Source organism: Canis lupus, chromosome 30 (genome assembly GCF_003254725.2).
Source record: "Canis lupus dingo isolate Sandy chromosome 30, ASM325472v2, whole genome shotgun sequence".
NCBI classification, from domain to species: Eukaryota; Metazoa; Chordata; class Mammalia; order Carnivora; family Canidae; genus Canis; species Canis lupus.
In genome coordinates, this window is record NC_064272.1 from 32,857,136 (window position 1) to 32,869,985 (window position 12,850).

The 12,850-nt window shown below is 52.5% G+C and overlaps 1 protein-coding gene and 1 long non-coding RNA gene across 6 annotated transcripts in view; one reads left to right on the forward strand and one right to left on the reverse strand.

Moving 5' to 3' along the window:
- Positions 1-12,850, forward strand: part of CORO2B (coronin 2B) — a 140,864-nt gene that overhangs the window by 56,858 nt on the left and 71,156 nt on the right. For all 5 annotated transcript variants that reach the window (XM_025472350.3, XM_025472351.3, XM_035708702.2 and 2 more), the window contains exon 2: positions 10,510-10,710. In XM_025472350.3, the coding sequence (XP_025328135.3) occupies positions 10,510-10,710 (201 nt within the window). The remainder of the gene's footprint in view (positions 1-10,509; positions 10,711-12,850) is intronic.
- Positions 619-4,581, reverse strand: LOC112675692 (uncharacterized). Its single transcript, XR_007407267.1, has 3 exons — positions 4,416-4,581; positions 3,601-3,661; positions 619-1,576 (listed from the first exon to the last, which is right to left on the reverse strand). It is a non-coding gene; the product is annotated as an uncharacterized LOC112675692 (long non-coding RNA).

Here is a 12,850-nt window from a genome sequence, read left to right on the forward strand (position 1 = left end):
CAGTCCCCACCCTCAGTAACATCCAGTGTGATTGGGGAGCAAAGATGTAATGTAGAGCCCCTGGTGTCAGACCTGAGTTCAGATCCAGCTCCTCCACTCACGTGATCTTAGCCAGCCTAGGAGCACCTGCCAGTGGGGATTCTTGTATCTTCTCCTAGGATCGTTATAAGGATTACGGGACGTAATGGACATTAAATGCTTGGCTCATAGCAAGCACTTAAACATTGGCTTCTGTTATTAGTGTGCTGAGCCAGGCAAAGGAGAGGACAAGACAGAGCCTGGGGGCTTCAGGAAAGACTTCCCAGCCCCGGAACCATCTTGAGGGAGGGGGGAGTTCTCCTGAAGAGCTTGAAGCAGCGCAGCCAGCAGCCTTCTCCTCACATGTCCAGTCCTGCTCAGCAGAACAGGAAAGACTGCAGGGATTCGGGGCAGAAGCTTGTTCCTGGAATAGACTTCATGTCTGGCTGGACGTGCGTTGGGTGATGGGCAGCAGACAGCATCCTGGGAGCTGGGAGCTGGATCCTCCCATCTGCAGGCTGTTGAGAAGGTGGCATCCCAACCATGCTCACTCCCACTTTGATCTGCTCTGATAACATAAAAGAGACAGGACAGGGCTGGGAGGGATCCCATTTCATGGCGGAGAAAGGCTTGCACGCAAGAGGCTCTGGGAGTTGGTGGGAGCGCTGGCCTGGAACCCAGGCATTGCACGTTTGCTGGGGGTGGAGAGAAAGTCATTGGGGTGACTCCAGATCATGGCCTTCCTCGGTGCCCCTGCATCCTGGCCGGGAACGACCGGGTGTGGAGGTTCAGTTGGATTAGTCTCTCCCAGGATGTGACTTTTGGGAGCTAATCGATATCCTACTGGCGCTGTCTAATCGAATTTTTGGCAGTGATGAGAATGCTTTGTAATCTGTACTCTGCAGTATGGCAGCCACTAACCACACATGGCTAGTGAGCACCTAAAATGCGCTTGGTCTAACTAAGGAACTGAACTCTTAATTTGATTTCATGTTAATTGATTAGTCACGTGTAGTTAGTAGCTGCCATGGGGGACAGTGCAGCTTTGGCCTTCTCCTAGGTGCAGGGAGGGGCTCGAGCAGATATTCGCAAAAGCTTGTGTCCACAAATATGTGCCCTCATGACATGCTCCTTGGAGGGTTCCAATGTGTAGTCAGGTTAGGGAATCACCAGACCAGGAGTCTGAAAGATACGGTCCCAAGGGAAGAGGCAAATATCCCAGTGTGCGCAGCCTCGCACCATCCATTGCTCTGTCTGCCTGTGGCCTCTTAGCTCTTTTTCTGTCATCTTATTTCCACTGTGGCTTGATTCTGCACCAGCTGTACATTCAGTGATGCCACAGTCATGGTGGGAGTATTTGCAGCAGGGAAACTGGTAAATGCTGCAAACCGGGGCACCCCTCCCTCCCTGGCTGATAACCAGTTACCAGCACACCCTTGCCCTAGACCCACCGGCAGGTACGTTGAGTCTTCACCATATACCAAGCACTGTTTTAGGCATTGCTGATACCGCAGTAAATAGGAGAGACTGAAATCCCTGCCCTCCTGGAGCTGACATTCTAGAAGAGAAGAGCACAACGGGATACGTAAAAATACGTCACGTGGTTGATAATGACACGTGCCTGAGGAAGGTCTCATGGAGAGGTCACCGCTGAGGAAAGACCTACAGGAAGTGAGAAAAGCTCTACAAGAAGGGGAAACAGCATCCTCATGAGCAGGTGATGTCACAGTCAAAGAGAGCTGAGTCTCCAATGGGTTCGGGGCCTCATCCCAGGTTGGCCTGGCTGGGGCGGGGCCAACGTGCGAATGTAGGTCACCTGGCAGCAGAGCCCTCCCTGCTGAGCACTGCCATGCTGCTGAGCTGTGAACCCCGGCCTCGGGGGGGAACAGGGTCAGTGAGTCAGCCTCCCCCCGGCCTCTGCCTCTGCTGACATTGGGTGTGCCACGGGGAGTAGAGGATTCAGGGGCAAACCCTGTGGAACTCCCTGGAGGGCCGGACCCAGCGGATGCAGCAGTCAGACAGCGTGTCAGAGACAACGCGTACGGCCCAGCTTGCCATACTGGTGATTGCTTGCATGGCCACAGAATCTTCTCAGGGATCCTGAAAGCCAACGAGAACCCGGTGTCTTGGGCTAGACCACAAAATGGCAGAGCTGGGCAGTGGGCCGTTAGGCGTACACACGTCTTATGGCAGAAGGAGGGATTGCTTGATGGCCTGTAGTAGTTGAGAGGTTGAACCACCTGGAATGCAGGTTTCTGGCATCTTCCTCATATCAGAGGTTCTCAAACTGGGTTCCACAATGTTGTCGCAGACCGTTGCACAAATGTGCTCCCAGCTGCCTTCTCGACTTGAATACAAGCATCTCCAACTTGGCCTGTTGATACTTTGGAGGTCTGAATAGTGCTCTGTGTGAGAAAGGGGACTCCCACTAAAGGGAAGAGACCATTGCCCTTCATTTCACAGAGAAAGAAACAGAGGGTAGGGTCGGTCAGTATCACCGCCAGGCCTAGTGCGCCTCTCAGGATGCCAAGCAGCAGTCACTTCTGCTCCCTCCCGTTTGGGGGCATGCGCTGTGTCCCTCCCATGTGTCCAGCCCCCCTGGGTTCAGGAAAGCAGAGCTGGTTCCAAGAAGGAGGAGGACCAGGTGACCGGCAGTCCCTCAGAGACCCCGAATGTTGTGGTCAAACGAGATGAGGATACTGATAATAGGTCCGCCCTTCGTTTCAGTGGCACGCCGTTCGCAGAGCACGTCTCCCCTGTGTTCTCAGGTCCCGTCCTCAGAGATTCAGGACCGAGGTGCAGTTGATGCCCACGTTTGCACCAAGGAGGACCCTGAGCCCAAAAAAGGAAGGTGGCTTGACCCCCGTCACAGAGCCAGCGATTCCAACAAGACGGAAAAGGTCAGCCCGTGGACAGAAAGGGGCTCTCCCACGGATCCTGGTTGGCTGTCCAGCCGCCGCCAGCGTGGGTCCCAGGGGCCTCCTGGCTCACAGCTCTCCCCCGAGGACATAGCCACGAGCTCCCCCCTCACCTGAGTCAGAGTCAAGGCAAAAAAAAAAAAACAAAAAAACTGCCCTCATACATTTTTTGTGTTCCAGTTAAAGGACTGAATTTTAGTCATCATCATCTAGAAAATGCACCCGCTGGCCACAATAAATCATTTTTAGGATCGGAGGACAGGATACAATTTGCTTCCATGTGGAGTGTACATAGTGATTATCTCAGAGGAGAAAAAAGGCTGCCTCCATTTCTTAAGAGGCTATAAGGGCCATTCAGCTGCGAAATGAATGCTTCTTCCTTCCGGGCCCTCCCCCTCTCGGAGGGAGACCAGGATGGCGCGGGGCCCAGGGAGAGGCCGCCAGGGAGCAGGCCCAGCAGCTGCGCACATCTGGAGGCCAGAGCCTCACCCTCCCTCCTCCTGACCCTCAGCCCAGCCCAGCACCCCCCGCCCCCCGCCACCTCCTCCTGGCAGATCCTAGCCTGCCCAAGCAAACACTTAATTGAGGTTAGAGCTTCTCCTTGACAAGAGAAGAGGAGAGAGTGGAACTAGCGTTTGGCAAGCACCCACCCTGTGCCAGACACCTTGCCAGGCAGGTACTTCGTACTTGGTCGCTTCATTGCATCCAGTGAGCTGGGTGACATTCTTTGCATTTTATGGATAGATAAATTAATGCTCCGAGAGGTTGAGTAACTAGTCTAAAGTCACACAGTTAACAAATAACAGGATGGTAACCCTTGGATTCTAACTCCCTAACTCTGCCTACTGTATAGTTCCTTTGCAGTTTTGTGTAGTGCCCTGTGTTAGATGGAGCAAGTGTGAAGGGATATAAGTTTAGGGAGAGGCCAAAGGAAGAGAAGATGTGTGTTCTACTGGAAAGAACAGTAGACTCAGAGTCAAAAGTTCTTGGCTGGTCTTGGCTCGCCCATGTTCGTGGCTTGTGACTTGGGGCTAATCCCTTAACACCTCTGAGCCTCAGATTAGTCACATAAATACTATGTCTTTTCAGTGAGGTTACAGTATCTGCCCAGCTCTGTGCATTGGTCAGCTGGGGCGGAGGGAGGGGAACAAGGTGGTGTCCAGACTGGGTTATGGCTATGACACGGGTGGGCTTCTTGGGGCGGTTCTGCGGGCACTGGTCCCCTTGCTGACACTGTCCGCAGCAGGGATGCACTGAGCCCTAGCCTGAGAGCTGTGCTGAATTCAAAGGCCTTGGGCTCCCAGTGACAAGGAGCCCAGAGGACATGAGGCCACATGACTACAAGGAAGGGTGTGGACCCAGAAGCACTAGTGGGGGAGGGTAAGGACCAGGCCTGGCGTGGGTGCAGTGGTGTGGGGGCCGAAGGGGCCGGATGGTCAGGTAACTCATAAGCTAGGAACAGGAGCAGGGAAACACAACCTAAAGCTTAGAATAAGTTGCACTCATCAGCTCTCGGATTCCCTAGGGGAGATGCAGGTGCCACGAGAGCAGTTGACTTCAGGGTCACAGCAGCCCAGCCGGCATGGCATCGCGCTCCCCGTTTTACAGAAAAAGGAGCGTCCTGGCCACGGTGACAGGACTAGGACCCTGCTGGACACTCTGACCCCAGCACCCCTTTCTATTACAACACAATGCCTTTCATGGAGGAGCTCTGTGATCTCATCTGGGGGCCGGAAGACCAGCTAGTCTCATCCATTATCCCACACCATCCTGATCAGAGGCCACCCACCAGAGCCTTGAACCCCTCCAGGGATGGGAAGCTCATTACCTCTCAAGGCAGCTTCCTTTCCCACCTCAGGCAGCATTAACGATTAAGAAAGTCCTCCCTTTCAGAGAGCTCAAATGTGCCTCAATCTGTGCGGATTGCTCCTGAAAGGCTCAGAGAGAGCATGTGTGTCCTGCTCTCATTAGAATTAGCTGGAGGAATCCAAGGATCGAGGCTATGCTCGGGGGCAAGGGGTAAAAGGCAAAGGGCCAGATTCTAGGTCATCTCTTGGCTGTCACACTGACTTCCCTTTGAGGTCTGGGCAGCTCCTCCATCCCAGCCTCTGGCAGAAGAGGGAGGAGTGTTTTCATGCAGGCAGCTGACCTCAGAGTGAAGTCATGCCCTCAGGACTGCGGGTGGAAGGTCAGCCCTCTGGGGCCTGCCTTGGTCCGCAGTGTGTGTCGGTGCCCCCATCTGGCCTCCCAGGCCTTCCAGCCTCCTGTCCACTGCCCTCCAGAACGAACCCTCAGCACACCCAGCCAGTCCCTCACTGCCACCGGTCGGACCAGGTCCCCGTCCCTCATTCACTCTGCCTTCTCTCCATCCTTGCCCCACCAGAGCCAAGCGATGAAGAACAGGGCCGTCTTTAACCTGAATCGAATCAAAGCTTTATACCTGATTCCGCAAGTTTACAGGGAATCCAGGAATGACTTTGAAGCTGTCACAAAGCAACATGAGACAGATCGCTGGAATGTTTTATAACACAGCCAACTTGGTGTCTTCAAAAAGTCAATACCACTAAAAAAAAAAAAGGAAAGAAAGAAAACAAAAAAAGATGATGGGAATGCTTTAGATGAAAAGGAGGCAAAAGAGAGATCACCACTAAGTGACACACATGGGAGCAATGTGGCTCCCCAGCCTGGTTGCTCACAATATGGAATAGTTGTAAAAGGCATTTTGGAGCATTTTGAGTAGGGGCTGGGTCTTGGAGGGTATTGTGGAATTGTTAATTTTCTTAGACGGGATAATGGTAATGTGCTCATGTAGGAAATTGCCCTCATTTGTAGGAAATGCATGCAGACATAACAAGGGGACAAGAGTCATGTTTGCAATCTCCTTTCAACTGATTCCACAAAAGAAAAAAAAAAAGGCAGACACGTGCAAGCACGCACGCGCACGCACAGAGAGAAAAAGAAACATGGCAAAATGTTCATGATAATTAACTAAGTGATGGGTGGTTATTGAACCATTCTCCCAACAACATGTATTGAAATCTTTCATAATAAAAGCTTTGAGGGACACCTGGGTGGCTCAGTGGTTGAGCGTCTACTTTCAGCTCAGGTCGTGATCCCGAGGTCCTGGGATCGAGTCCTGCATCAGGTTCCCTGCAGGGAGCCTGCTTCTCCCTCTGCCTACGTCTCTGCCTCTCTCTCTGTCTCTCATGAATAAATCTTTTTAAAAAATAAATAAAATCTTTTTAAAAAATAAAAGGTTTGAGAAAACGTGATCTGGACTGTAGAGTCAGAAAGAGCTGGTTCAAGTCGCCCCTGTGCTCGCTAACCCATGTGCTAACCCTAACCCTGTGCTCACTAACCCATTGGGCTGGGTCTGTCTCCCACGCTGTACGAGGAGAGCCGTAGTTCACCCACTGGGATCGTGCACAGCCCCGTGCTCTCTCTGCGCCTGGCACAGGTGGATGGTCCCCACCCCATGAGGCCCGCCCTGATCCCCCTCTTCCCTGACCTCCCCTTCCCATAGCACTTCCATTCCACAGTCTGTTTGCTGTTTGCCACTGAGCGACTGTCCGATTACTATGAACTTGTCAGGTACAGGTTTCATCTCCTCCACACTTGAAAGCAGGATCTTTGTAGGTACTTTCCTGGATACCTCTCAATAGCCTGGACCCACGGGAGCAGCAGTGGTATCTTGAATGGGACTTGCACCCACGTTATCTCATCTTGATCCTAAAAACAACCACATAAAATCGGAAATTAGGGATCTTATTTTAGAAATGGAGCACCTGACGCTCAGAGAGGCAGAGTGTCTTTTCCAAGGTTAGCAGGAGTCGGAATGGGGAGTGGAAACCCAGGACCACAGGCTCCCGGTCCAGGACTCTGCCATGCACTTGCTGTGGCTTCAGATGGGGTGAGGCTGCAGGCCCAGTGATGAGGACCACGATTGCCAAGGGTGCTCCCAAAGGCCTAGCTGAGTGATCCAGCCCCAGCCTACCGGCCAGTGGGGAAGACCAACCTGGGGTTTCCAAAGCCCTTGGAAAGATGCTCTCCACTTTCCCCAGGAAGCAGGCTTGCATCATTCTAGGGTCCACTGGGGCCCAAACCGAGGAGGCAGGCGCATTGGAAGAACAGGCCTGTCCCATGCCTGAGAGCTGGGCTCGGGCGCCCCAGGATGCACATCCAGTTCAGAAATGCTAGCTGGGCTGGGAGAGGCACCCATGGGATATGTTCAAAAATAAAGGGGAACCCACTAGGAGCCTTGACCACAAATGCCTCTTTGTCCACATGCACCCTGAGGAGGGGGGGCAGTGGGGAGATGGGGGGAGGGAAGGAAAGGCAGAGAGTGGGGCAGAGCAGAAAGGGGGAGGGGGACTGTGGGGGAAAGAGTGGAGGAGAGACGGAGGAGGAAGAGGTGAAGTCAGATGGGAAAATAATCCCAGGTATAGCCTGTGGGCTCCACCCAGGGAGGGTTCCGGGGAGCCTGTCTGGTCAGCTGACCTGTATGTCACCAGAGCTGTGGAACTAGGCATTTCTCAGAAGGCCCATGCGGATCCCCCTGGCCATGGCAGACACAGGCTGGGGGCCCCGAGGACCTGGGGTGGAAGTTGGGGGGCCTCACAGAGCCCTTTTTCCCCTGCCTCGTGTTCTGCTCTGGTAAGTGAGCATCGGGGGGGTGCCACACCTGTGCTGTGCACATCCTGGCATTGATTCCTCTGCACCCCTGGAGGTAGTGAGGCTTATTAGCCTCCCTTACATAAGAGCAGAGGTAGCACAGAGAGGTTAAGTGGTTTGCCCAAGTCACGCAGCGAGGCAGCCCCAAAGGTGGCACCGCCTCTGGAGCTATGTGGCTCCCAGTCTTGTTCTTGTCCCCCTTCCCTGCACAGCCACTCATGAAACCCTCCGGTGAAGTCTACACTGGGCAAAAATGTAATGCTGGGGCCTTATCAACAGGCCGGGCTCAGCCCACCCCAGGTGCCAGGCCGTGGGCTGTGCTTGGAATGGGAAGAGAATTTGTCGTCCTGCTTGCCAGCTGTGGGCTAGAAAGTGGCTCCCTGAGCCTTGTGTTCTGTGTCCAGCTGTCTCTCCACCAGGGGTAGGGGAGGTCTCTTAGGGGAGGGGCTCAGCCTGTTAGGGGCTAGGTGCCCAGCAGGTGTCCCCAGAGCATCCAGGACACATGTGGGCTGCCCAGGAAGAGCAGAGACCAGTCTTCAGTGAGGCTCAAAGGCCCTGGGGTCACCACTTGCCATCACGGAGCTGAGACTAACTTCCTGGGAAGAGAGAGCCGGTGACACAGTAGAGACTAGTCGCCGAGGGAGAGGTGCTGGCTGTCCAGGGGCTCCGAGGAGTCTGGGGCTATGGAGTCCCACGTTGAGTCCGGCCCTCAAAGGCTCAGGCTGGCCTGGGCAGGGAAGAGGCGTGAAGGTGTTCCAGCCCGGGAATGCAGCAGCAAGGAACAGGAGATGGAATTTCTTTCCTTCTCTTTCATGGGAACTGTGGAATCTAGAATGTTCTACCTGGAAAGGACAGAGCAACTTCTAGCATTCCCATATCAGACTGAATTTTTGCCAGGTCTATGCTATATTTTTCATACTGTATTTTTTTTAATCGATTCATTATTTTTTAACTTAGCCTTATTAGCAGTAGTATCTGTGAAATTGTGGATTTAGCATGCAAGTTATATTATTTCTAATGCAAATTAAAATAAACACGTAACGACTCAAATTAAACACTTCATCTCTGTACCGTGTAAGGGGATCATCCGTGACCACCTGGGGCCCCACCCTGGGCATCGCTGGTGTAATCCTGATGCAGAGTTGACACCCTGAGAGTGGAGAAGGTGCGGGTGGGGGGCCCCCTGGGGGGCAGGTGGGAAGAGGATTTGCCTGCAGGTGAGAAACCCTCCCTGAGAACCTCCTTACTGGATCTGAACTCCTTCCTTCAATGAGGAGAACTTTGCAGCTGAGCTCCCGGCTTTATTTCAATCCAATGCAAAGTTTTGTTTTCAAATCCCCAGAGTTAATGTCCTGATTCTGTGCTGCCTTTTGTCTTTCCTTCCCGTGGAAATTTCCTGTAGGGAAATAACCCTTGCCTCTTTCTGTCCCGAGATGGGGCAGGAGACAACAGGAGATTTGGCAGGAGCGGGAAGGCATTGATAGCGGCAGAGTTGGGCCAAGAGCATACTCGTTTACAGAGGGCTATCGAGCTCCAGCTGTATGCCAGGCCCTGGTACCTGCGTGGGGCCTGCCGTACCTGGAGGCATGCCTACCAGGAGAACACGGATTTGGGTTCCATCTGTGAGGATGACCATTTGTAGGGCTTCCCCCTAGGGGGCACCATCCTGTAGTGAAGCTGGACTCCATTGTGTGCTGTCCACCTGCTCCGGCCACCCACTCGTGCACATCTGCGTTCTCAGCTGCAGGGCACAGGACACGCATGCAGCAGGGGCTGGCTGGCTGGCTGGTTGGCTGGCTGGTTGGCTGGTTGGCTGGCTGGTTGGTTGGTTGGTTGGTTGGCTGGTTGGTTGGTTGGTTGGTTGGTTGTTGGCTGGTTGGTTGGTTGGTTGTTGGCTGGTTGGTTGGTTGGTTGGTTGGCTGGTTGGTTGGCTGGCTGGCTGGTTGGTTGGTTGGTTGATTGGTTAGAGCTCGTGTTATCAATGGCGGGTTGAGAGGGGGGTGGGCTCTCAAAATTTAGTGCATTTCTGTCTTACTGAGCATTTCCTGTAGGTGGGTGAAAAGCTGAATTAAAATGCTAGTCTCTGGTCCCATCCCCCAAATCCTGGGTTCAGTAGGTCTGGACTGGGACCCAGGGATCTGTATTTCTCACCAACAATGTGAGAGGCTCAGATGATTTTGATCCAGGTAATTAATCCTCAACCCCACACTGAGAAACCTTGTTCCAAAGGGTATTTCCGGCACAGGAAAGAGTCTCAGATTTCCAGTCAGGGGACCTGTGTTCAGGGCTCTACTTATTAGCTGTGTGACCTTGGAGCAGTCACTTGAACCCTCTGTGCCTAGTGATGATGATGATGATGATGATGATGATGATGATAGATGGGACTATGAGATTTCTGAAGGTGCATTTGTGGATTAGAAGCTCTAGAGAGAACCAGAGGAGGGGAGGATAATGGATGGTCATTTGTCTCTTTGCACAGGTCCCCCCTCCCTCACCAACAGCAGTGTTCTTTGTCCTTGTAGACACCCAGCTGCCTCTGGAGGTACAGACCTCCATACTGAATTGAGCTCAGTCTTTGATACGCAGAAGGCAGCCCATATGTGTTGTTGGGCGGATGGTCTGCTCTGTCACATGCCATGTCCCTGGGAAGTGAAAGGACCTTACACATTTTCTGGAAGGTGGATGGGAGTGTGTACCAAAGGCAGGAAATGTATGAGTGCCCTCATGCGCGTCTATGCTCTTACAGGACTTACTAGGAGAGGAAGTCCTCTAGCCCAGGGCTGGGCACACAGAGGTTGGGCGCTTCCTCCTCTCTCTCCACTTTCTTCCCCCCCAGTGCCCAGCCAAGGCCCTTCCCGAAGCAGTGACCTGCCTGACCCTTGTCTTTCCTGGTCCCTCACAGATGTCCTGGCGCCCACAATACCGCAGCTCCAAGTTCCGGAATGTCTACGGGAAGGTGGCCAACCGGGAGCACTGCTTCGACGGTATCCCCATCACCAAAAATGTGCACGATAACCACTTCTGTGCTGTCAACACCCGCTTCCTGGCCATCGTCACCGAGAGTGCAGGAGGCGGCTCCTTCCTGGTCATCCCCCTGGAGCAGGTAGGACTTGCACCTCTCTGGCCGGGCAGCTGTCCCGAGCAAGGAGAAGCCTTGGCCGGTCGCTGCTGAGACTGTTGCCCCCATTTCTCTCTGTGCCCCTTGCCTTTTTACTGTGTTCGTCATGTGTCTGGTGGCTATGCCCTCCCCAGGGTTTTCCTGAGAGTCACCAGAACAAATGCAGGCCAGGATCCAGGAGACCTGAGATGCGTTCCCAAAACTTCCCCAAAGATTGCTTCCCTAAAGCGCTTGGATAAGTCACTTCCCTTCATCTGCATGGTTTTCCCGTCAACACTCTGGACTGGAACATCCGATCCCTAGGTGATCTCCGGGATCGGGTCCAGCTCTGCAATTCTGTGTCCTGGATGTCCTTTTGTTTTGTTTTAAAGGTTTTATTTATTGATCTGACAAGGGAGAGAGAGCATATGAGCAGGGGGGAGGAGGAAGGGGAGAGTGAGAAGCAGACTCCCCGCTGAGCAGGGAGCCCCATGAGGGGCTGGATCCCTGAGCTGACCTGAGCCGAACACAGATGCTTAACCGACTGAGCCACCCAGGCACCCCTGGATGTCCTTTTGGTTTGGAGCTGGAAGGGATGAAGACCCAGCCATAGGCACACGGGGCATCTGCAAAAATGACACACTCATTAAAAAAAAAAAAAATTGCAAGCTCTCCACTGAGAGGCTGGAAATAATTTACCTTCTCTGTCATCCCCACTTCCTAGCTAAAGGTTTTCCCCCTTCTGTGGCTGCCTTTGTGACTCTAACAAATTAAATCTGCAAAGCCTAGATCATGAAATTTTGAAGCTCTGCATTCAGGCAGAGTCCCTGGAGGCCCGTGGGAGGTCACGCGCCTCAGGGAAAGTGCTCGTTGTCAGTCTGGCTTGTTTATGGCTGAGCTCTCCCTTCCCGGCCTGACTCATCTCCACTCCCACCCTCCACCAAACCACTCAGGGGAGGAGGAGGTACGTGCGGAAGGAAGCCTTAGTTTTCGAAATCTATCATCAGTTGGTGGTGGAGGATGGATTTTTCCAGTCTCTCCTACCCACGGTGGGAGAACAGAGATTTGGGAAAGCCTTGGGCCATATCTTCCTTCCCAAGATACTGAAGACAGAGCCTGATGCACAGACAGGTCTGAGGAGCCATGACCTAGGTGGCAGGAGGTCTGGGTTCTAGCTGGCTCTGCTACCTGCCAGCCATGTGATCTCAGGCACGCCCCTTAACCCCACTGTACCTTATCTTCCCATAATGGTAAAATGAGGATGCTGAATCCTCCTCCGTCTCCATGTGCGATGTCGGCATGGAGTGGGATGGTAGACAGAGAAGCTCCTTGTGAACCACGTAGCATGTTAAAGATGTTTGGGTATTTTCCTGGGAAAATCTATTAGCTCTGCTCATGGACTTGGCCTACAGATGCCCATAGCAGCTATAACACATTTGGAAGGATTCTGAAATCTAGCTTGTCTCCCCTCTCAAACCAGAGGGGTTCAGATATCTGTCTACCTTGGGGACCAGCTAAGCTCCAGCCACAGCAGGTCCTCAGCCACGTGGGGGGTGGTTCTTACAGAGGCTCAAGCCCATTGCCGACACCCTGCGATACTTCACTGTGTGGCTTACAAAGGTCAGTAGTCAGTACCTTGTGCTGAAAGACCAATTCATTCTGGGTGTGTTAAAGATCTAAACACTAAAAGAAAAGAGAAGGAAGAGAGAAGAAGAGAGAGAAGAAAAGCTGCAAGTATATTACAGAAAAAGAGAGTGTTTTTAAAATCATGCAACAAGGAAAGGCTTTCTAAACAAGAATCCCAGAACCATAAAGGAAGTGATTAATAGGTTAAAACAAGTTTTTTAAAAGGCAAAGTTTCTATACCACAGTGAGTGAGACATGTAAGGAGACTTAAAGACAAACCCCATAACTGATACAGACAAAAAATCCATGTCCAAAATAGATAAGGATTCCAGAAAAAGAAAAAAAAAACCAGAAAACAGTAAAGGATATGAATAAGCAGTTCACAGAATATGAAAATAAGTCTTTTAGCCTACTAAAATAGGAATAGAAAATCTTTAAAAAAAAAAGAAAGAAAGAAAGAAAGAAAAGAGGGTGGGTGCCTGGGTGGCTGTCAGTTAAGCATCTTCCTTCAGCTCAGGTC